Source organism: Neolamprologus multifasciatus, chromosome 6 (genome assembly GCF_963576455.1).
Source record: "Neolamprologus multifasciatus chromosome 6, fNeoMul1.2, whole genome shotgun sequence".
NCBI lineage: Eukaryota > Metazoa > Chordata > Actinopteri > Cichliformes > Cichlidae > Neolamprologus > Neolamprologus multifasciatus.
The window spans coordinates 32,046,803-32,069,250 of NC_140444.1; the positions used below are offsets into that span (position 1 = coordinate 32,046,803).

The 22,448-nt window shown below is 43.4% G+C and overlaps 2 protein-coding genes and 1 long non-coding RNA gene across 4 annotated transcripts; 1 reads left to right on the top strand and 2 right to left on the bottom strand.

Moving 5' to 3' along the window:
- Positions 1–964: 964 nt before the first annotated feature.
- LOC146517392 (uncharacterized) lies at positions 965–3,681 on the bottom strand. Of its 2 annotated transcripts, none has more exons than XR_014874390.1 (3): positions 2,911–3,681; positions 1,604–1,763; positions 965–1,079 (listed from the first exon to the last, which is right to left on the bottom strand). It is a non-coding gene; the product is annotated as an uncharacterized LOC146517392 (long non-coding RNA). The 2 variants fall into 2 exon arrangements; XR_014874391.1 differs by lacking the exon at positions 2,911–3,681 and adding an exon at positions 1,317–1,361 and having other exon boundaries at positions 1,604–2,236.
- Positions 3,682–10,369: 6,688 nt separating this feature from the next.
- Positions 10,370–12,081, top strand: LOC146517393 (uncharacterized). The gene has a single exon (XM_085163330.1). It carries the CDS (start codon positions 10,377–10,379, stop codon positions 11,628–11,630), a length of 1,254 nt encoding a protein of 417 aa, XP_085019456.1. The 5' UTR covers positions 10,370–10,376; the 3' UTR covers positions 11,631–12,081.
- Positions 12,082–13,626: 1,545 nt separating this feature from the next.
- Positions 13,627–20,882, bottom strand: LOC146517394 (85/88 kDa calcium-independent phospholipase A2-like). The gene is made up of 9 exons (XM_085163331.1): positions 20,321–20,882; positions 20,090–20,240; positions 18,999–19,135; positions 18,634–18,711; positions 18,342–18,496; positions 18,186–18,237; positions 16,910–17,025; positions 16,630–16,703; positions 13,627–14,679 (listed from the first exon to the last, which is right to left on the bottom strand). The coding sequence occupies exons 1-9, from the start codon at positions 20,481–20,483 to the stop codon at positions 14,535–14,537; spliced, it is 1,071 nt and encodes a 356-aa protein (XP_085019457.1). The 5' UTR covers positions 20,484–20,882; the 3' UTR covers positions 13,627–14,534.
- Positions 20,883–22,448: the final 1,566 nt, after the last annotated feature.

Here is a 22,448-nt window from a genome sequence, read left to right on the forward strand (position 1 = left end):
ACACCCATTTTAAAGCATATTTGCTTTAATATTTAGTTGTGTATAACTTTGTCATGGGCTCCACCCCCCCCCCAACCGGTCGCAGGCAGATGGCCGCCCCTCCCTGAGCCTGGTTTCTGCCGGAGGTTTCTACCTTTTGAAAGGAGTTTTTTCCTCCCCACTGTCGCCAATTGCTTGCTCATAGGGGATTGTTGGGTTTTTTCTTTAGTTCAGTTCAATTCAATTCATCTGTTTGTAATACTGTTGGATTGAATTGAACTGGATTAAAGAAGATTTTTAGGAGACGGAGTAGTCACTGAGTGAACCAGGGTATTATAACATCTTACCCATGAAAAAACTACGATCAACCAATCAAATAAACAATTAAATTTAACAAAACATTTGAAGTGTGAACATTTTGTCTCATTTAAAACATGTGAAAATGTCCAATTATAACAACCTAACAGCAGAAATAAAAATGCTTACATCCTGTTTGAAAACATTGTTCTGTGAATGATATCCACTGTGTCTGTGCTGTTGATGCCTTTTTTAAAAAAAAGTCTAAAGTATTGTAGTTGAGTACAGCTCCAGGTTGTGTACAGAGCACTTTCCATTTGCTGTAACTTTACTCTGCTATCTCATCAATAATGAATTTGATCATCATCTGTTCCCTGAATGCAATTGACAGCCTCTTCTCAACGAGAAGCCTGGGCTCGGGTGGGCCTGAGTGTCCTGGAGGTACTTCCCCTGCCGGATACACGGGTGGCCCAGTCGTGTGCCTGGCGGGACTGTTGAAAAGTTAATAGCTATATTTGGCAAAGCCCTTTATTAAAATATGCTTTCATGACATTATTGTTTGTCGCACGGTGGTCAGCGCTATCAGTGCTGATGAGTGGGACATGAAATGTCACCTCGGGACACTGGGGAGGGAGCCTGAGTTAGTGTCTTCGGTTGAGAGATACTGACCTCAAATAAACAGCTTGAGGATCTGCGGCTGTATGGTCTGGACACTCAGGTGAGGAGAGGAGCTGACCTGGAGACATCTGACAGAGGCCCTGGTTCAGAAGATATTAAACTCCCAGTTTGAAGTGAAGACAGAGCTGAGTGTAAAAGCAAAGATCTCAATTTACTCTCTGAGTTACGTCCTTATCTTCACCTATGGTCATAAGCTTGATTTAAAGATTGAAAGAACGAGATCACGGATACAAGCAGCAGAAATAGACTTCCCCTGTCAATCTTTTCTGTTCTGCGAGAGCAAATATAACTGTGCTTTAAAGAATATTGTTTCCTTGCATGACACATGGAGATGAGTTCTCCGTCACAAATGGTGTGGTCACCTGCAGGTTGAAGGTCATTGCAACTCCAACCCACATCCACTGCTACTGTACTTAAAAGAAGTTAGGACACCATTAAAGACTTTGTTCAGGTAATTGCATTTGGATCACCTAAATCATTCCTGGACTGACAAACAAATCCTTCTTATAGATGTTACAACATGCCAAGCTTCTGTTGTTGAATGCAGCAACGACACTGGACTGGAAAATTCTACCGGAGAATTGTAGTCTGATTGCATTACCAGAAAGTAAACCTTTTCAAACATTGAGGACAGCTATAGTACTAGTACCTTGGAATCACACAGGCAAATGGCAACCATGAAGAGGCCGCTTGGCAAGCTGCAACCACCAAACACCTGCAGAGAGTAAGGCGACTTCTAAGGAGTCAGCCAAATGGGGTGGACAAGATCCAGGGCAACATCTACACCCTGCTGTTCGTCAGATACCCTGCTGGGACAAGAAGTTGGCCAAAGGAAGCAATAAAGCCACTGACCTTATCATGCATAGAGGGTTTCAAAGCAATAAACAGCCAAGTTTATAAGGGTGCAGGCTGACTGAGATTAACTGAAAGAACAACAAAGCAGTTCGGTCAATATTAAGATATTTATTCCCATACCATTTATACTTCAGGATTAAGCCAAATACAAAAAAATAAAAATAACAAAATAATTTGTTCCTCCTGTCCGTGTTGTGCACATAGCAGCAGGGCGTCTGTTCCTTTATCTTTCACAGAGATGATTCATTCAAATACATCTGTAAATAACCCTGAATGCCTTTCCTTGCACCTTATTTTGGCACTCATTGCTGTTTTCTACTACCAACTTCTTGTTTGGGTGTAGAAGCTTTTATTTTGATGGGACGATTTCCTGTAAAACTGTTTTTGGCACAGTTTTCAGCGGCAGTCGCGGGAGTTTTGAAATGTGATGGCTTAAACGGAGCCTATGGAGATTTCTTTTGTCATTAGCAGCCCCCTTGATAGAGACACAAGGTATGGTCATGATATAAATGAGGACACGTTTAGATGTTTTTTTGACAGTCGCTACATTTGTTAAATGTTACGTTGAAACGAACTTCATGTTATAAGGTTTACGATTGTAAGAGTGTGGATTATTTTTGCTTACACGCTGTTTCTATGTATACATCCCCAGCTCTTACGGTGAGATTGATGATTTACTGCCATTATTCTGCCCTTGCACTTAACTAGGCAGACAGACAACCATCATCCCATGTAGAAAACCACACACCGTTGTTCCTTTCTGGTGGATTTATTTGATTGGACGCATAGCATGGCTTTGTTGAAAATACATCAATGGATGAATGGTAAAACTGTAAACAAACACAAAATATCCCGTATGAGCTGACATAAGCAAACATTCTTACAATTAGAAGACGCTATGACCTGTTACTATGCAAAGCAAAGCAGAACGAAACAAGCTAACGAGCTAATGTTAGCGGTTTGCTAGCGCTAATTAGCGTCTAGGCTAATGACTAATAAAGCAAATCATTGAGTGAATTTACTTTCTCAAAATATCACAAACAATACACGACAGTTAGTGCTAAACATTCACTGTAAAACACAACATTACTGCCAACTTACAGACTGTGCTGGCTTAAGAGGCAGCATAGGTAGGCACAGGAGTAGCAAACTGTCCTTCTCCCGTTAGACAGGAAGTAATGAGAAGTAGCACTTCCGGTAGAATGTCAAACTAAAATGAACAGTGTGCCAGAAACGAATAAAGATTGCATGAACTTATATAACACTACATAACGTGAGTGGTGACTCTTAAGGAACCAGAACAGCCATTAAACCTTCAAAATGTCATCAGTAAAGTGTCGTCCTTCATTCGGGGGGGTTCGCTACAACATCTTTCATGTCAGTTTTAAGATTTCATATTAATATCATATTTTATCAACAGACATGAGGCTAAATATTGCATTTCAAGTCAGTATAAATAACTCAGAAAGGCATTAGATTACTACGGAAGGAAGAAAAGGTACAAATGTGGGTCCCACACATAAGGCAGAACTGGTTCAACATCACCACCATCTCAGCTGCACCTGAGAATACGGCTGATGCTCTGGTGGCAATTCAGGGTCCCTTTATCACACAGCTTAATGGAAAGATTCAATGACTCGGGTGTATTTGTAAGTGTGTGTCACAAGTGAATGTGATGAACAAGTGAGGAAAAAAGGGAAGGTGTGGAGGTAAGCATGAACGACACAGAGCTCTCAGTTCTCACTCCTTCTTTATTCGTCTCCAACATCAACTGAACATATCGTGCCACAAAACACAGGAACACACTTCCTCAACAGTGGGTGTGAGTGGAGCCCTCTAGTGGTCCGCCACACATGCCCCCCCCCCCCCCCCCCCCCGCCCCCCCGCCCCGAACACCCAGCAGAACTAGTCCAGGACCCAGCGCTTAAGTAAATGGCCGGAACGGCTGAACCGGGGGGGTGGGGAACTGACAGAGGGCAACCCTAACCCTAACCCCGGGAGCGAGGCTGGCACTGGCGGTCAGAAAAAGCTCCAGACGACTCGGACTCCGTTGATTTTGGGTCGCTCCTGGGGGAAAAAAACAGAATCCATCAGCCCGGTGGCAGGTGGGCGGCCGCGGCGAGGGGCCTGGGCCGGGACCACCTGATCCTCCTGCATAACATGTGCAGGCTTAAGTCTGTCAACAGAGACAACCTCCTGCCGACCGCCAAAGTCCAAAATGAAATGTTTGTTGCCTGGTTTAAGAACCCTGTATGGCCCGTCATATGGTGGACGCAGCGGAGTCCTATGAGCATCGTGCCTGACGAAAACGAAACGAGCAGAGTCCAACGAACTCCGAACAAAAGTGTCAGGCAGGCAGTGGTGCGCAGGACCAGGAACAGGAAATGAGTCTCTTGGGGGGCGAAAAGGCAACAAAGAGGTATCGAAACATTGGGGAGGGCTCTCAGGTAAGAATTCCCCGGGGACCCGGAGAGGCTGGCCGAGGACCAGTTCAGCCGGGGAAACCCCGAGGTCTTCTTTAACCGCGCTACGCAATCCCAGCAAAACCCACGGAAGACGGTCGACCCAGTCGCCACCTGTTAAGGAAGCCCGGAGCGCGGCCTTAAGTGACCGGTGAAACCGTTCGCACATCCCGTTAGCTTGCGGGTGGTATGCTGTGGTGCGGTGGACCTTGACCCCCAGGCTGTCAGCCATAGCAGACCAAAGCTCAGAAAACAAACTGGGGGCCCCTGTCTGAGGTAATGTCAGCCAGGGGACCGAAACGTGAAACCCACGTTGACAAAAATGCCCTGGCCACCGTCACCGCTGTCGTGGACGCCAGGGGTACCACCTCCGGCCACCTGGTCGTGCGGTCCACCACAGTCAAAAGGTGCGTGAAACCCTGTGACTGCGGTAAGGGACCAACCAGGTCCACATGAACGTGATCGAAACGCCTACCCGGGACACGGAAAGGTTCGAGGGGTGCCTGTGTGTGCCGGTGGATTTTTCGAGCGTTGGCATGGGATACAAACCGCCGCCCATTCTTTCACCGTCTTGCGAAGGCCCGGCCAAACGAACCTGGGCGCTGACCAGCTTGACCAAGGCCCAGACGCCGGGATAAGAGAGGGCATGCACCGAGTCAAAAACACGACGACGCCACGAAAGGGGAACCACCGGGCGGGGGCGGCCGGTGCAAACGCCGCAAAGAAGGTGCGGACCGCCGTTCCACACCGGGGTGTCCTCCAGCACGAGGCCCGTTTTTTGCTGACTGAAGGGCAAGGACGTCCGGGTCAGCGTAGTCGACGCCGACATACACCGGAGAAACCAGCACACGTGAGAGACAGTCAGCGACGTGGGTTGGACTTACCAGCCACATGCTGAATGTCTGTGGTAAATTCTGAAATGGCCGCCAACTGCCACTGCTGGCGTGCGCTCCATGGGTCAGAGACCTTGGACATCGCAAACGTCAAAGGTTTGTGGTCAACGTACGCAGTAAAGTTGCGACCCTCGAGGAAAAAAACGAAAATGTCGTGTTGCGAGGTGCAGGGCCAGCAACTCCCTGTCAAAAACACTGTACTTGCATTCAGCATCCCGGAGCGTACGACTGAAAAAGGCGAGCGGTTGCCAGAGACCTGAAACCCGCTGTTCCAACACCCCACCCACTGCCACGTCGGACGCATCGGTGGTCAACGCGATCTCCGCCGACGGAAACGGGTGGGCCAGCAGGGCGGCGTGGGCCAGCAGGGCGGCGTGGGCCAGCAGGGCGGCGTCAGCCAGCGCAGACTTGGCTGCGGAAAATGCTATGGACGCGTTCCGGCAGCCAGTCAACCAGATCTTTGGCTGTTTTACAGAGTCCAGGCTGTTTCAGCCTGGACTCTGTCGGGCAACGGAACCACACCTTCAGCGGAAATCCGGTGCCCGAGGAAATCCAGAACAGGCAACCCAAACTGGCACTTGGAAGGGTGTTGGAAAACCTGGCGCAGATGGGACTCGTGCTGGCTCGCTGAGCAGCTGGCCACCAATATATCGTCCAGATAAACAAAAACGAACGGCAGCCCACGCAAAACGGAGTCCATCAGCCGCTGAAAGGTCTGGGCGGCACCTTTCAGCCAAACAGCATGCGCAAAAACTCAAACAAGCCGAAGGGGGTAATAAAAGCGGTTTTAGGAACGTCTTCGGCGCGCACGGGAACTTGGTGATACCCCCGCACCAAGTCAATTTTAGAAAAAATCTACGTTCCGGCGAGATTGGCAGAAAAATCCTGAATGTGGGGGATGGGGTAACGGTCATTCTCCGTGGCATTATTTAAACGGCGGAAATCTCCGCATGGCCGCCACCGACCGTCCGATTTGGGCACCATGTGAAGTGGAGAGGCCCATGCACTGTTCGAACACTGTACAATGCCAAGCCGCTCCATGGCTGCAAACTCTTCCCGAGCGACGGACAGTTTCGCGGGGGTCGAGGCGGCGCGCGCGAACACTGGGGGCCCGACCATGGGAATATAATGCTCAACCCCATGCTTCGTTATCGTGCTAGAGAAATTAGGGACAGACAGCGATGGAAACTCTAAAAGCAATCGCTGAAAAGCATCCCCGGAGGTCACTACATTAGCCCGAATCAGGGGCTCGGCGGCCCGAGTAAAACAGGGTAGCGAAGAAAACGAGAGAGCATCAATTAAACGTCTGTTAGCAACATCGACAAGCAGTCCATGAGCACACAGAAAATCAGCACCTAAAATAGGTACAGAGCTAGCGGCAACAATAAAGTTCCACTGGAAATCCCGGCCATGAAAACAAACAGTCACCAACCTTTCCCCAAACGTTTTGATGGGAGAGCCATTAGCTGCGATGAGCTGCGGCCCACAGTTCGCTGCTAGACCGTCGGCAGCGGTAGGGGGAAGGAGGCTCTTCTGGGAGCCGGAGTCCACGAGAAAACGTCTCCCGGAATGCGAGTCCTCTATGAAGAGCAGCCTTTCTGTATTGCCAGCGGCCGCGGCTGCTACGGCGCGCTGGCGGGTCCGTTTCCCTGGGCCGTGAAAGCGCAAGGTGGCAGGCAGCGACGCGCTCTGTCGCCAAAACGCTGATGGTAGAAACAGATGCTCTTTCCGCGGTGCCGGCGTGTAGCAACCCCTTCACGGCGGCCGGTAGTTGGCGGAGGAAGAGGTGGGCGACGAGGAATCCACCGTCATCCGGCCCGAGCAACGATAACATGTTTTCCATGAGCTCGAGCGCGGTACCGCCATCCAAGCCTGACAGGTTGAGGAGCTTTTCGGCTCGTTCAGCATCAGAGAGGGCATAGCGCCGAAGAAGCAGCTCTTTGAGGGCGGCGTATTTCCCTTGGGTGGGAGGTAAGCATGAACGACACAGAGCTCTCAGCAGTGTTGCCAACTTAGCGACTTTGTCGCTATATTTAGCGAGTTTTCAGACCCCCTTAGCGACTCTTTTTCTAAAAAGCGACTAGTGACAAATCTGGCGACTTTTTCTGGTATTATTGGAGACTTATTTATGACGACTTTTTGACGTGAAAACGCGTATCGCTCCCACTCTCAACAAGCAGCGGTGCTGCCGTGGGCGCCTCACCCGTGCCAAAGCGCTCACGGGTGGAGGATAGTCCTCCCCCAGCTGCTATCAGGGCAGGAGACGTTCACACCTGTGCGTCCAAACTGCAAATGAATCGCGCATGAGTTCTTCTTTTACTGTTAGGCTGTTTTGTGGATCACAAGGTTTAAAACTACTTATAAACACACACTCTCACACACAAAGTAACTCCACCAGAGTGCCAATTTCGGGTCACTTTTGCCAGTCCAGGCCTGGATAAAGGAGCAGGGTTGGAATTGTGACATTAAAAAACAATAATTGCTAAAAGAAATTTAATTTGTAGTTCTAAATAAATTCTAACTGCATTTAGGACGTTTTTTACTCACTTTATGTCTCTTCCACAACGTTATTTCTCTCTCCAACAACGTAGGTTACAATTACATTAGCATGACAAATTATGCAAATTAGGTGATGACGTCATTTGGCGACTTCTAGCGACTTTTAGGACAGCCAATAGCGATTTTCCTTACTAAGGAGTTGGCAACACTGGCTCTCAGTTCTCACTCCTTCTTTATTCGTCTCCAACATCAACTGAACATATCGCGCCACAAAACACAGGAACACACTTCCTCAACAGTGGGTGTGAGTGGAGCCCTCTAGTGGTCCGCCACACATGCCCCCCCCCCCGAACACCCAACAATACCTTTTGTTGTTGTGGGAAAAAAAGGGATCAACAGGGTTTGTACCAGCATTGACAAAAATGCTCAATTATAGCAGCTCTTGTATATCCGTCGCGTGGATGCAGTCTTGTCTGTATTGTGTTCAGGAAGTGGGGACAGTAGAAGGAAGTTTGACTTTAAGCATAAGTTTGCTAAGATCACACAAAGGCAAATGTGTCCGACAGTTAAAGGTATAAAAATATGGAATTCTCTTGAAGATAATCTCAAGAGTTGTACAAACATGCACAGTTTTAAAATGTGTTACACACTTAAAAGGATAAATCAGTATGAAGAACATGAAAGTAATTAGGGCTAAATGTGGAAGAAAAAAATTTCCATTGCCATTTAATGCTGTATATTGATGATTATGTTGATTTGTTGTTTAGTTTTGCATTGTTACATAAAGATACATGTTAGAGGGTTTTTGGGGGGTATTGGCGCCCTCTTGTAAGAATATTTGGATTGCAGATAGGGGCAGGTGCTAACAAGAATTTATTCTTCTTCCTGCTCCTTTTCACCCATGGGTGCAGTGTCATATTAATGGGAAGGAGGTTCTGTATGTAGGAAAAGAAACACTGTTGAACCATGTGTGAAATAAATAAAGAAATGGAAAAAAAATGAAATGAAATGTAGGCACCAGTTTGGTAATGAAGTGCGTCATGGCCTTGAGCAAAGCTTAGTTAGACTTTATGAAGACTGAAAAAAAACTACAACTTTGTACAAGTTACAAATACATATCAATAGTACACAGAGGTTAGAGGAGGTGAAAGACACATTTTCCATCACATTTGTCATTCCCCTTCATCAAGACCAGGTATTTAAGGAGCGGCTGTGGCAGCAGTTCTCTTCCTGATCATTGTTTCCTCTACAGCATTAACTCATGCACACATCCCTGTGGTGATGACCACTTTGTGAGTCTGACACAGAAAGCAAATAAGTTCTTTGTCCTGAGTTAATGCTCCTTAAAACTGACCTATTTCAGACTTACAGTTTAATACTATACAATATAGCAAATCTCCAACTGAACAGTGTTAAATAACATTATTTCCTTTTAAACTTGAAGCTTTGAACATATTTCTTTTTGCATTGGGACAGAAATTAATATGAAAAAGGCTCTTTTCAAATTTGTTTGGGTGAATAGAAAATATTTTTTGTGGTATCGTAAGAAATTATTTGTTATATAAATATATTGGTATGGAAAACATTTATTATTCATAGATAAAGATACATAGATACAAGCTCATGTTATTCATCTGAAGAAACAGACATAGAATGAGTGTGATAAAGGACATAGTGTGTTGTTACACTGGTAATGCCAGGAGAGGCAGTATCGGTTCTGTAAGACAGTGGAAGAAGAGAGCGTCCTGCAGGAGGAAGTGAACAGACACTGATGTTATGAACATGCGGCTAAGAGAAGGTTCAGTAAAACAAGTAGCAGCAATATTCCTGTGTGAGGCTCAGTCATTTCATTTTTATTTTTTGAAGATGCAACATCCCAAAGGTGTATATAGAAAACATGTTGATCCTGAAGCATTTATTGAAGCTTCTGAGCTATTTGTGTAATCTTCTCCTGAAGTTCTCGGGTAGATTTGGCCTTTCGATTGGAAATTTAACATCTCGTACAAAGTTAAAGACTTTTATTTAAGTTTGGTAGAATTCTATTTCAAAGAAAAACAAAACTCTCTGCTGAGTTGATGACATCACATTTTACATTCTAAGTGGATGACATCACACTCCATTTGCACTCCCTGACATCACACTCCAGATCAAAGGATCAAAGGGAAATTGAGCAATAACATTCTCTCAAAAGTCCTTAAGTAGAACACCAGCGTGCTCTCAGTATGTCTCAGAACTGTGAAACTGTATAGGAACACACCACGAGCCAACCTTTAGACAAAGATTTGACACGTTAAGTGTATGCAACAAACCCAAACCCCGATCGAATAGAAAAAATATCATTCGACATTGTAAGACAAAAGACAAGAAAAATGCAACATATGCAGCAAAACCTTGATCCCCAGGAAGGGACCTCATCGGCCGCTGTTAGCCCTAAGCAGCAAAACCCAAAACCAAAAGGGAAAAACAAGACACCAAATGAGGGGACTCCATCTGATGCTGCCAAACCAAAGGGTGCAAACAAGAAGATGCAGAAAAATGCAAACCCAAACCCCAGAGCCAGAAACCCTGGACCCAATCGAGGGCCTGTACAACATCAGCCCAATGCCCACTTTAAACCCAATAATGGGCCAGGGCAACACTGGCAAAATCCACAGTTTTTTCCAAAACGAGGGCCTGTGCAATATCAGCCCAATTCCCACTTTAAAACCCAATAATGGGCCAGGGCAACACTGGCAAAATCCACACTTTTTGCCAAAACAAGGGCCTGTGCAACATCAGCCCAATGCCCACTTTAAACCCAATAATGGGCCAGGGCAACACTGGCAAAAATCCACAGTTTTTGCCAAAACAAGGGCCTGTGCAACATCAGGCCAATGCCCAATTTAAACCAAATAATGGGCCTGGGCAACACTGGCAAAATCCACGGTTTTTGCCAAAACGAGGGCCTGTGCCACATCAGCCCCATCCTGACCATAACACCAACAATGGGCCACCTCAGCCACAGCCTCACTTAACACCAAATGATGGCAGTCGTCCATACAATGAGACTGGTGAACTGGGTGCGCTGAGATTCCACCTGCAGGAGGCTCAGCACATGTGCAAAACCAATCTTTATAAAATGACAGCTGCAAACCACAAAGCTGCTGCAGCTAAAACTCAGAATGATTGGGTTCGCCTGCAGCTACAGTGCTGCAGACAAAACGCTCAAAAGACCATCCTTGAACTCCAAAAACAGCTGGAAGAGGCTCGTAGAAAGACACCCGAGGAGAACTTCACCCCTGAGGTAAGTGAGGCTCCTGTTCAAGACAGCAACACAGCTGTCACAGCTGCAGAGCTGAGTGTGGACGCTTCAACACAAACTGCAGAAGCTCCACACACAGACTCTACAGACGTAAAAAGTGTTCGAGAAGCTGAGTTGGAGGTCCAGTGCAAAAAACAGCAAGAAGAGATCGAACAACTCCGTGAGCAGCTCCTCAAAACTCAAAAGAATCTTGAAGAGGAAGTTGCAAAGCACAACAATCAGGAACAAAGAGCCAACTGTGAGCTCGCTGAGCTGAAAGACAAACTCAGCACCAGTGAGGCTCTTTGTGAAAAAGATGATTTGAAGGTGCAAAATTTAAAAGAAGAGCTGGAGAAAACCAAAGCTTCCCATCGGGAAATTGTGGAGCAAAACCTGGAGAACACAACAATCTGCAACCAACTCGGGCAAGCAGAGGAAGAAAAGATCACACTTCAGGAGTTTTTGCTGTCTCTGCAAGAGACAATAAAAAAGCAAGAAGACCAGTCCAACGTTGCCAATCCTGAAAATTCTCCAGCCCAAAACGAGACACTCCAGGAGAATCAGCCAGGAAAAGAGGAGGCCAGCGCTACCAAACCAGAAAGTCCAGAGGCCCGAGATGACCAAGTGCCAAAAGAAAAACCAAAAAAGAAAAAGAAGCGCAACTGGTTTTCGAGACTATTCACTTAAGTGACTTCCACTCCGTCTCCTATAAAATCACAGTAATATACAACTAAATATTATCAGTCACTTCCAGTGCCAAAACACCCATTTAAAAGCATATTTGCTTTAATATTTAGTTGTGTATAACTTTGTCATCGGCTCCACCCCACCCCAACCGGTCGCGGCAGATGGCCGCCCCTCCCTGAGCCTGGTTCTGCTGGAGGTTTCTACCTTTTGAAAGGTAGTTTTTCCTCCCCACTGTCGCCAATTGCTTGCTCATAGGGGATTGTTGGTTTTTTTCTTTAGTTCAGTTCAATTCAATTCATTTGTATGTAAATACTGTTGGATTGAATTGAACTGAATTAAAGAAGATTTTTAGGAGACGGAGTAGTCACTGAGTGAACCAGGGTATTATAACATCTTACCCATGAAAAACTACGATCAACCAATCAAATAAACAATTGAATTTAACAAAACATTTGAAGTGTGAACATTTTGTCTCATTTAACACGTGAAAATGTCAAATTATACAACCTAACAGCAGAAATAAAAATGTTTACATCCTGGTTGAAAACATTGTTCTGTGAATGATATCCACTGTGTCTGTGCTGTTGATGCCTTTTGAAAAAAAAAGTCTAAAGTATTGTAGTTGAGTACAGCTCCAGGTTTTGTACAGATTACTTTCCATTTGCTGTAACTTTACTCTGCTATCTCATCAATAATGAATTTGATCATCATCCGTTCCCTGAATGCAATTGACACCCTCTTCTCAACGAGAAGCCTGGGCTCGGGTGGGCCTGAGTGTCCTGGAGGTACTTTCCCTGCCGGATACACGGGTGGCCAGGTCGTGTGCCCGGCGGGACTGTCGAAAAGTTAATAGCTATATTTGCAAAGCCCTTTATTAAAATATGCTTTCATGACATTATTGTTTGTCGGGACGGTGGTCAGAGCTATCAGTGGCTGATGAGTGGGACATGAAATGTCACCTCGGGACACTGGGGAGGGAGCCTGAGTTAGTGTCTTCGGTTGAGAGATACTGACCTCAATAAACAGCTTGAGGATCTGCAGCTGTATGGTCTGGACACTCAGGTGAGGAGAGGAGCTGACCTGGAGACATCTGACAGAGGCCCTGGTTCAGAAGATATTAAACTCCCAGTTTGAAGTGAAGACAGAGCTGAGTGTAAAAGCAAAGATCTCAATTTACTCTCTGAGCTACGTCCTCATCTTCACCTATGGTCATAAGCTTTGGGTAATGATTGAAAGAACGAGATCACGGATACAAGCAGCAGAAATAAACTTCCCCTGTCAATCTTTTCTCTTCTGCGAGAGCAGACTTTTTTTTTTTTTAAGTAGAGCAAATATAATTCTGCTTTAAAGAATATGATTGTTTCCTTGCATGACACATGGAGATGAGTTCTCCGTCACAAATGGTGTGGTCACCTGCAGGTTGAAGGTCATTGCAACTCCAACCCACATCCACTGCTACTGTACTTAAAAGTTAGGACAACATTAAAGACTTTGTTCAGGTAATTGCATTTGGATCACCTAAATCATGCCTGGACTGACAAACAAATCATCCTTATAGATGTTACAACATACCAAGCTTCTGTTGTTGAATGCAGCAACCAGCAGTGACACTGGATTGTCATTCCTACTGGAGAATTGTAGTCCGATTGCATTACCAGAAAGTAACCATTTCAAACATTGAGGACAGCTATAGTACTAGTACCTTGGAATCACACAGGCAAATGGCAACCATGAAGAGGCCGCTTGGCAAGCTGCAACCACCAAACACCTGCAGAGAGTAAGGCGACTTCTGAGGAGTCAGCCAAATGGGGTGGACAAGATCCAGGGCAACATCTACACCCTGCTGTTCGTCAGATACCCTGCTGGGACAAGAAGTTGGCCAAAGGAAGCAATAAAGCCACTGACCTTATCATGCATAGAGGGTTTCAAAGCAATAAACAGCCAAGTTTATAAGGGTGCACGCTGACTGAGATTAACTGAAACAACAACAAAGCAGTTCGATCAATATTAAGATATTTTATTCCCATACCATTTATACTTCAGGATTAAGCCAAATACAAAAAAATAAAAATACAAAATAATTTGTTCCTCTTGTCCGTGTTGTGCAGATAGCAGCTGTTCCTTTATCTTTCACGGAGATGATTCATTCAAATACATCTTTCATGTCAGTTTTAAGATTTCATATTAATATCAGATTTTATCAACAGACATGAGGCTAAATATTGCGTTTCAAGTCAGTATAAATAACTCAGAAAGGCATTAGATTACTACGGAAGGAAGAAAAGGTACAAATGTGGGTCCCACACATAAGGCAGAACTGGTTCAACATCACCACCATCTCAGCTGCACCTGAGAATACTGCTGATGCTCTGGTGGCAATTCAGGGTCCCTTTTATCACACAGCTTAATGGAAAAATTCAATGACTCGGGTGTATTTGTAAGTGTGTGTCACAAGTGAATGTGATGAACAAGTGAGGAAAAAAGGGAAGGACACACTCCAGATTTACTTCAACAAATCCGGAGGTAGATTGACCCACAGTGTAGGGGGAAGTGGAAACTTACATGACACTGTAACAGTCAGTTTACATTTCCCTAGTACATCTTCAACTTCTTCATTGGTTCATATGTTAGAAGTAAACCTGATCAACTACAACAGGATCAGTGCTAATGTCACATGATGCTACATAAAACACCTTTAAACAGGCTTTAGTAGGTCAGCTGTTTCCTGGGTTAGCTTTCCACATATTTAATACTTTTGTACTCATACTCAAACTGATTCATTCAGTTTGAAAACAGAGCACACCAACACAGACATTACAGTTTTTAGTCAGACATACAGCTCAGTAATCTCACTGCTCCATTCAAACACTCTTCACAGCCTCCATTTGTGATGTTCTTGTGCTTTTAATTGTTCAGTAGTAATTTTGCCAGAGACTGGAGGACCTCCCTCTTCTCATACAGATATATCTGGGTCTCCCACAGCATGTCCACCAGGGCTGCGTCGCTCACCTCATCCAGCATCACCTCCTGAGATAGTTGGGGACTCAATCTGCACACAATGCAACGGACACAGTGATTAATAAACAAAATAGTGATAACTAACTGTGCAGAGAGACATATTGAAGACAGTAAAGACAAAATGCAAAAAGAAAGGGGTAAATAAAAAAAAGAGAAAAAAAAAATCACCATTACTGCTGAAGAGCTTTTGGAGCTACGTTCATGCTTCTTTTCCACTGCAGGCTTGCTTACAAGACAATGCTGAACCACATGGTACAACAGAAAAAGAGTGTGTGTGCTAAACTGATCGACTGCAGTGTAAACCTGTTATTTGGTACTTTATGAGTTTCTAACAGAAGTGAAACTACAGCATTTGGTCTCAGGTTCTCACGTGAGTACAGTGAAAAAGAGAAGATGCAACATAACCTCATGACCTTGTGACACTTTAGGGTCCTTTTTATCACACAACTTAACGGAAACACTGACATCAAAATTTATATGTATGGACTGATATGATATTTATAAACACAAACATCTACATATTTATAGATGCACAGGGTTCTCTGCAGGGACCAGTTCTATTTATATTCTACATGCTTCTCTTAGGCAGGCGTATTATACATATTTCTATTGCTATTTAAATGGTGTGCACCTTTATCTATCCATGAAGCTAAAAGACACAGCAGTTAGTTCCACAGTGCCTCTTTTACCTCGTCTTCCTCACCCTCAACAGCAAAAAGCCGCCCCTCTCCCTGAGCCTGGAGATTTCTTCCTGTTAAAAGGGAGTTTTTTTCTTCCCACTGTCAGCAGTGCTTGCTCATAGGGAGTCATCTGGTTGTTGTGGTTTACTCTCTATGACTGTAAAGTAACTTACCTTAAAATATAAAGTACCTTGAGGTGGTCTGTGATTTGATGCTATATAAATAAAACTTAATTAAAACCAAACTGAATTGAAATGTCATAACTACATCCATGAAAGTAATTTATAATGTGACAAAACTGCAGTCATGTCATATATAGGTTGGTCATAAATGTCCTACTTCTAGATAACTGACATGCTGCAGATTTGATCACTGTGACAGTTCACATGAAATGTACGTGTGAATCATATCTATGTGGATGCAGTCATACTCCCTGTTAAAGTCAGAAACTAATTTTAAATCCTGCTCCTCACAAACGTCTTGAATAATCAGGCCCCATCTTACCTTAATGACCTCATAGAACAGTCTCACCCTATTAGAGCACTTTGCTCTCTGACTGCAGGTTTACTTGTAGCTTCTAGAGTATTTAAAAGTAGAATAGGAGGCAGAGCCTTTCAGGCTCCTCTTCTGTGGAACCAGCTTCCAATTTGGACACGGGAGACAGACGCCATCTCTAGTCTTAAGATTAGGCTTAAAATGTAACTTTTTAATAAGGCATATAGTTAGGGTTGGAACATGTGACCCTGAGTTTGCTGCCATAGGTGTAGGCTGCTGGGGGATTCCCATGATGCTTTGAGTGTCTCTTCTTCAGTCACCCTTTTCACTCACTATGTGTTTATACACCTCTCTGCATTTAATCAATAGTTATTATTAATCTCTGGCTCTCTTCCACAGCATGTCTTTGTTCTGTCTCATCCACTCAGCCCCAACCGGTCACCAAAGATGGCCGCCTCTATGTGAGCCCGATTTTAGTGCAGGTTTCTTCCTGCTTGCTCATAGAGGGGTCATATGATTGCTGGGCTTTCCTCTATTTTCTGTATTATTGTAGGGTCTTTACCTTACAATATAAAGTCAAATCACAACTGTTGTTGTGATTTGTCACCATTTAAATAAATTGAAGTAAACACTTAGTCTTACAGGAACTCCTTTTAAACCACTGCAGATGAAGCGTCTGAGAATAAGAAACAACTACAAGCATTCTAAGATAAATGGATGAGAGCAAGTTGGTACAAATACAGAGAGGCTGAGAAAAGAGGATGCATTAAAAAAGAAGCAAAACCAACACGTGTGTCGTTTCTGACCTGTGGTAAATGGTGTCTATCATTTCACACCACGCTCTGGCCCTGTCCACTGCACAGCCATCAGAGTCTTTACACTGTGCAGTAAGAGAGACATATTTATAATGAGCAAGACAAACATGCTTTAACAAATGTTTTTGTTATTAGAACACCAATACATGCACAAATGTCAAATGGAATAAAAACAAATAACAGATTAAATAAAAATAAGTAATCAGGGCACATTACAGCAATGGCCAGAGTTAACCACTCACAGACATAAACTGAAAAATGATGCACTCACACAGTATACCAGCATTTTGCCCAGCTCTTTTGCTCCTACAAAGGTCTTGGCCAGCTCCAGTGGGTTGGAGGGTCGGAACACATCCACAGAGCTCACCACCACCTGAGGAGGTTTACCTGGAGACACACAGGAGCACGTGTACAAAATGATAAAGGGGAGGGGGACTTCAAATAGAGACACTGAACTCGAGCTAGTTATTCACAATGTGATAGGTATGTATTCCTGTGTAGCTCTGATACAACTGATATGTACACCCACTGGCCACTTAATTAAGTACACCTGTTCAACTGCATGTTAACACATTTATCTAAATCAGTCAATCACATGGCAGCGATTCAGTGCATTTAGACATGATCAAGATGAACGGCTGAAAATCAAACTGAGCATCAGAATGAGGAACAAACTTTATTTGAGCGACACAGATGTTGGTGCCAGACAGGCTGCTCTGAGTATTTCAGAAGCTGTTGATCTGCTGGGATTTTCCCACACAACCGTCTCTAAGGTTTACAAGAGAATGGTCAACTTAGTATCAACTAAGGTAATTAAGAGCATTTCTAAACATAAAACATGTCAAACACATGGGCTAAAGCAGCAGAAGACCACACCACGTGTCCTTCTATCAGTTAAGAACAGCAAACTGAGGCTACAAGTCACCAAAAATTGACAACACAATATTAGAAAAAAAGTATCAGGTCTGATTAGTTTTAAATTCTGCAGCAACATTTAGAGTGTTGGGTCAAAATGTGGCATAAAAAACACAAACGTCCGCACTGCTACTAGTCGTGCAATGGTTTCAAGGGCACTTTCCCGGCGCTCTTGGGCCCCTTAGTGCTAAATGACATCATTTAAACACCACAGTTACCCGACTATTGTTGCTGAGCGTGTCTATATTGTATGTCTATGTGGTCCTTTATGACCCCACTTTACCAATCTTTTGAAGGCTGTATCCAGCAGGATAATGTGCCATGTCTGGTTCCTTGAACATAACATCATTTATGTGCATCCAACCAATCTGCAGCAACTCTGTGATATCACGTCAATATGGACCCAAATCTCTGAGGAATCCTTTCATCACCTTGTTGAATTTGTGCCACACAGAATTAGGGCAGGTCTAAAAGCAAAACAGAGTCCAACCCAGTACTAGCGATATGTACCTAATAAAGTGGCCAGTATGTGTATATATCAGTTTACTTTGCATTTAATGACTATTAAAGACACAGAAGAAGAGATACGACTCACATAATTTAACATTTCGACACATAATTACTTGGCTCACCTGTTCCAAGAGAGACCACTATACCCAGCTTCTTTAAGTCCTTCTCACGGCCCTTAGAGACACACGTGCAGAGAAGAAGTCACGAACAAATCCATGTGGCTTAACGTCCATTAAGTGCATAAAGGAAGGAAATTGAATAGAGCTCCGGTTGCCTACCTCTGCTTTTAAGGCCTTATTGTACTGATGGACTTCTGTCATGGCATCTAGTGTCGGGTTATTGGCCAGCAGCCCTCCATCCAGAAAGCGCCCCATTGGTCGGAAGTAGGTGGGAGCAGCGCCGCTGGAGCGAGCAGCTCGCCATACAAGTTGTTCTGATATGAACACAAGGATATAAGTAAGAAAGGAATGCATAGTAAATGCAATTACACTGTTCTGAGTTCATAATTATCACTTCCTGTCTGTCTTTTTCACGACTTTCCAGGACTTGGTCCTGTACGCATACACACACCTTCATCTGTCACCTTCCTTATCTTTCTGGGTGGCTCTTCTGTGTATCCTACTATCAACACATCTTCATCCTCCCAGCCTGTAACAACAACACGGCTGGGACTCAAACAGCACAGGACACGACTCCTTCATGAACAGCACACACAGTCTCAGTTTCAGTGTTGTGTTCACACACAGGCTTAGTTTTCAGGTTTTATTGCCTCAGTGAAGTGAAAGTACATAACCCTCACATTAAAATATGAGCTCTGAAAATTCCTTTGGTGCCATCCAGTGGTATGTTCAGAGCACTTCAACATCCCATTTAATACATTTGACATTTGAGGGCTGGTGCTGTAGCCCGACAAACACAGGTGATATCTGACGTACCTTGTGGGATGGTGAGAGGCTTGAATGTGGCAGTGGTGGTGTATGGGGCCTCTCTGGAGACGGATGGAGGGTCATAGTTCCTGAATATATGAAGCTCGCCTGGATGTCTGTCTGCCAGAACACTGGTCACCATTACCCTGTAAAGAAAGAAAGAAGGGAAAGGATGTTTGCCTGTTCTCCTTAAACACCTGAAAATTTGAACAGCAGCATTTCAACCAAATTACAAAAATATTTTTAAAAACAATCTGGCTTCAGATGTATTATTTTAGTGTTAAGAGAGCCATGCTACACATATCTAAGCAAGTCAGTACCTTTTTTTAATTCTCAGGAACTGAACCTCAGAAAAAATTAGGTGACTCAATTTAACACATCAGGGTAAAACCAGCTCAAAGTTTTAAAAACTGACCAATCACAGCAAAAGAGTGGGATATTTAAAGCTTTTATATGACACTGTTAGCACCAGCAGAAACTAGGGCGACTAAATTCTTAGTCGAGTAAATAAGGAAAAATCTGTAGCTAATTGATTAGTATAAAACCTAAGAAACACTGAGGTCTGAACAATGACAGACGTAAAAGAAGATCAAGGCTGCATTAACAAATTTCTGGTGCTTTTCTATAACAATGTAAAAGCTGCAGCGCCAACTTGTGGCAGATGGCTGCATAACATTTAGAATGCAACAATTTGTCATTCTCTCTGTAAGTGTGACAGGTCGAAAAGTTATGAATGAATTATAATAAAACTTTGTAGGAGTGTAGAGTGGGTTCATGTTAATCACATTTGACCTCTGACCTCACTTTTACGTATCACATCTGCCTTTGTTTCACTTTGTTTCACACGATGATGAATGAGCTGCTAGTTGGTTAGAAATAAACTGCATTATAATATTCTACAATAAGCTCAAGTTATTTCAGTTATTTACAAATCATTACCTATTATCTATTGCACAATGTTTTAATAGAAGATACATTACTCTTTGCTTAAAGGTAAATGCTGCCCAGATGACGAGCAGCTTGGGCAGAGGTCTGCAATTCTTTTGAATTTTAGGGTTTTTTTGGCATTTTTCTGCCTATTATCACATTCAGATATCTACCTGGGGAACTTTATGTCAGTCATCTTGGTGTTTTCTCCAAACTCTGTTTTGAGGAAGTCCTCTAGCGGTGCTGATTCATAGGGTCTTGATCCTTTGAACACCTGCTCCTTTATCCTAAAGTACAGGAAGCGCAGGAACTCCATGGATTTACCTACACATAGAAGAAATGTCATTGTTGTTCTGATGCTATGTGATGAAAACCCAGCACTGGAAAAGGGAACACAAACACACCGTGGATTATAGCCAGAGCCAGGATGCCTCCTGTGCTCGTACCAGCTACCCAGTCGAAGAGCTCTCTGGTGGGTCTGCCCGCCTCCTTCTCCAGAGCGATCAGCATCTGGATCAGCACCAGGCCTTTAATACCGCCACCATCAAGACATAGCAGACTGTCCATCCTGTCGGATGACCCAGACCAATATGATGAATTTTATCCAGCCAATCACTTGCATATCCAACTTTTTAGATCCTCTGGAACAGAGCAGAATCCTCGAAACAGAGTTTACTGAAAAGAGTCATGTGACCAGCAAAACCAAAAATCACAACACACAGAACAGCAAAATAAAGCAAAGCAAAGTAAACCTGGAGAGAAAGGCCTTAAACGCATGCAGGTCAAAGCCCACAAATGGTAAAGAAATCAAGGAGGGCAGAGGCTTCAGTGCATACTGAACAATGGCATTACTACACTGTGAAACCTATTATTGTGCAGCACAGAACAGCAGAAGTGGTTTGACCCTGGATTCTTTCTAAAAGTGAGCTGTGGGTGTATTAATTATACACTTTACAATAATATGAATTATTAATATTACATTTGTATTAAAGTAGATGAGAGAATGTTCTTTTTATAAACACTTTCATGAGGAGTTTATGGCCACAGTCACAATGTGAGTGTCACATTTGTATCTCAAAACTGAACACAATATGATCATTTTATAAATGTTTGTCCCACTTGTAGTTAAATAGACAGTATAGATAAGGCAGAGTATGATTTAGGATGAAGTATGAGGAATATCAGATCCACCCTTTAACGTCACATTCACTTTGAAAAAAAGACACACACTTACAGGACAGTTAATATCAGATTTATAATAACTGTACCCTACAGACTAAAACCAGCTTCTTCCCCACAGCTGTCACTCTACTGAACCTTTCCATCCACACCTCCTATCCCTCCCAATGACCATGATCTGCTTGTCTGTATAGCAATTTAGAACATATGTATGCTAAACAGATCATCTGTACATATGAATACACCTGTACATCTGTAAATTGGCTATAGTTCATCTGTATATTTGGTTTCTCTGTACATAATCTGTTCATAGCTATTCCACCATTTATACTACCCTTATCTGTATATATCAGCATATAGCTACATTTGCCCGTAGTACATCTGTATATTTGATCTCTACTTTACTTATCTGTTTATAATTGCTCTTGCTACTCTTGCACTTCTGATTAGACGCAAACTGTATTTCGTTACCGTGTATTCATACATGTGTAATGACTATAAAGTTTAATCCTAATCCTATATCTTAGAGGAAAGTACATTGTACTCAACAACATTTATCCGACTTCTTAATTTACAAGCATGTGTAAGCTTTACAGGTTTTTCTACTGCTTTTAGTTTGATATAGAATTATTTTTCATGCACATGTGATTAATATACATGATTAATGGGACTGTAGACTGAACTACCCAACAGCACAGACGTAGAGTTGTTAAAGCACCTACAGCTATAAAATGCTACTTGTGCTAAAAGTAAAAACGGGTGAGGCTGTTTTAATGTAACAATAACTAAATATGAAGACAGCCCATCATTTTTATGTTTTCAGGCTTTCTGTTGTTATACCGTAAAGTTAAAATACTTTTGTCATTTAAAAAAACAGGATCCAGGAAGAGGTGTGTGACGGTGTAATGTGGTTTAGTTTACTACAGTAAAATTGTAAATCATTTTTGTAACATAATTTTTAAACAACTCAGCTCAAGTTTTTTTCCTTCAATCTGATTGTCTCCAATTTTCAGACAACTAAAGAAGACATTAGAAAGATGTTGAGAAAGAATGCCATTCTTTCTCGAATTAAAAATATATTCAAACCTGTTTCAGACCAACAGAAACAAATCTGTGACCAGATTTTCAATTGTCACTCAGAATCCAGGTGCAGTGGACCGAGGGTGGCTGATCAGAACCTGACAGCCTTTATGGAAACACCCAGGGACAGCCTGCATCGACTTAATGAACAGGAATTCAGTCCAGCATCTTCACTGAGCTCTGATGGAAGTTCAATAACACCTCGAGAGAGTCACACTCCCGAGGAGCTCAGGGCTATCCTAATCAGTAGCCTAAAGCCCAATATGTTAGCTA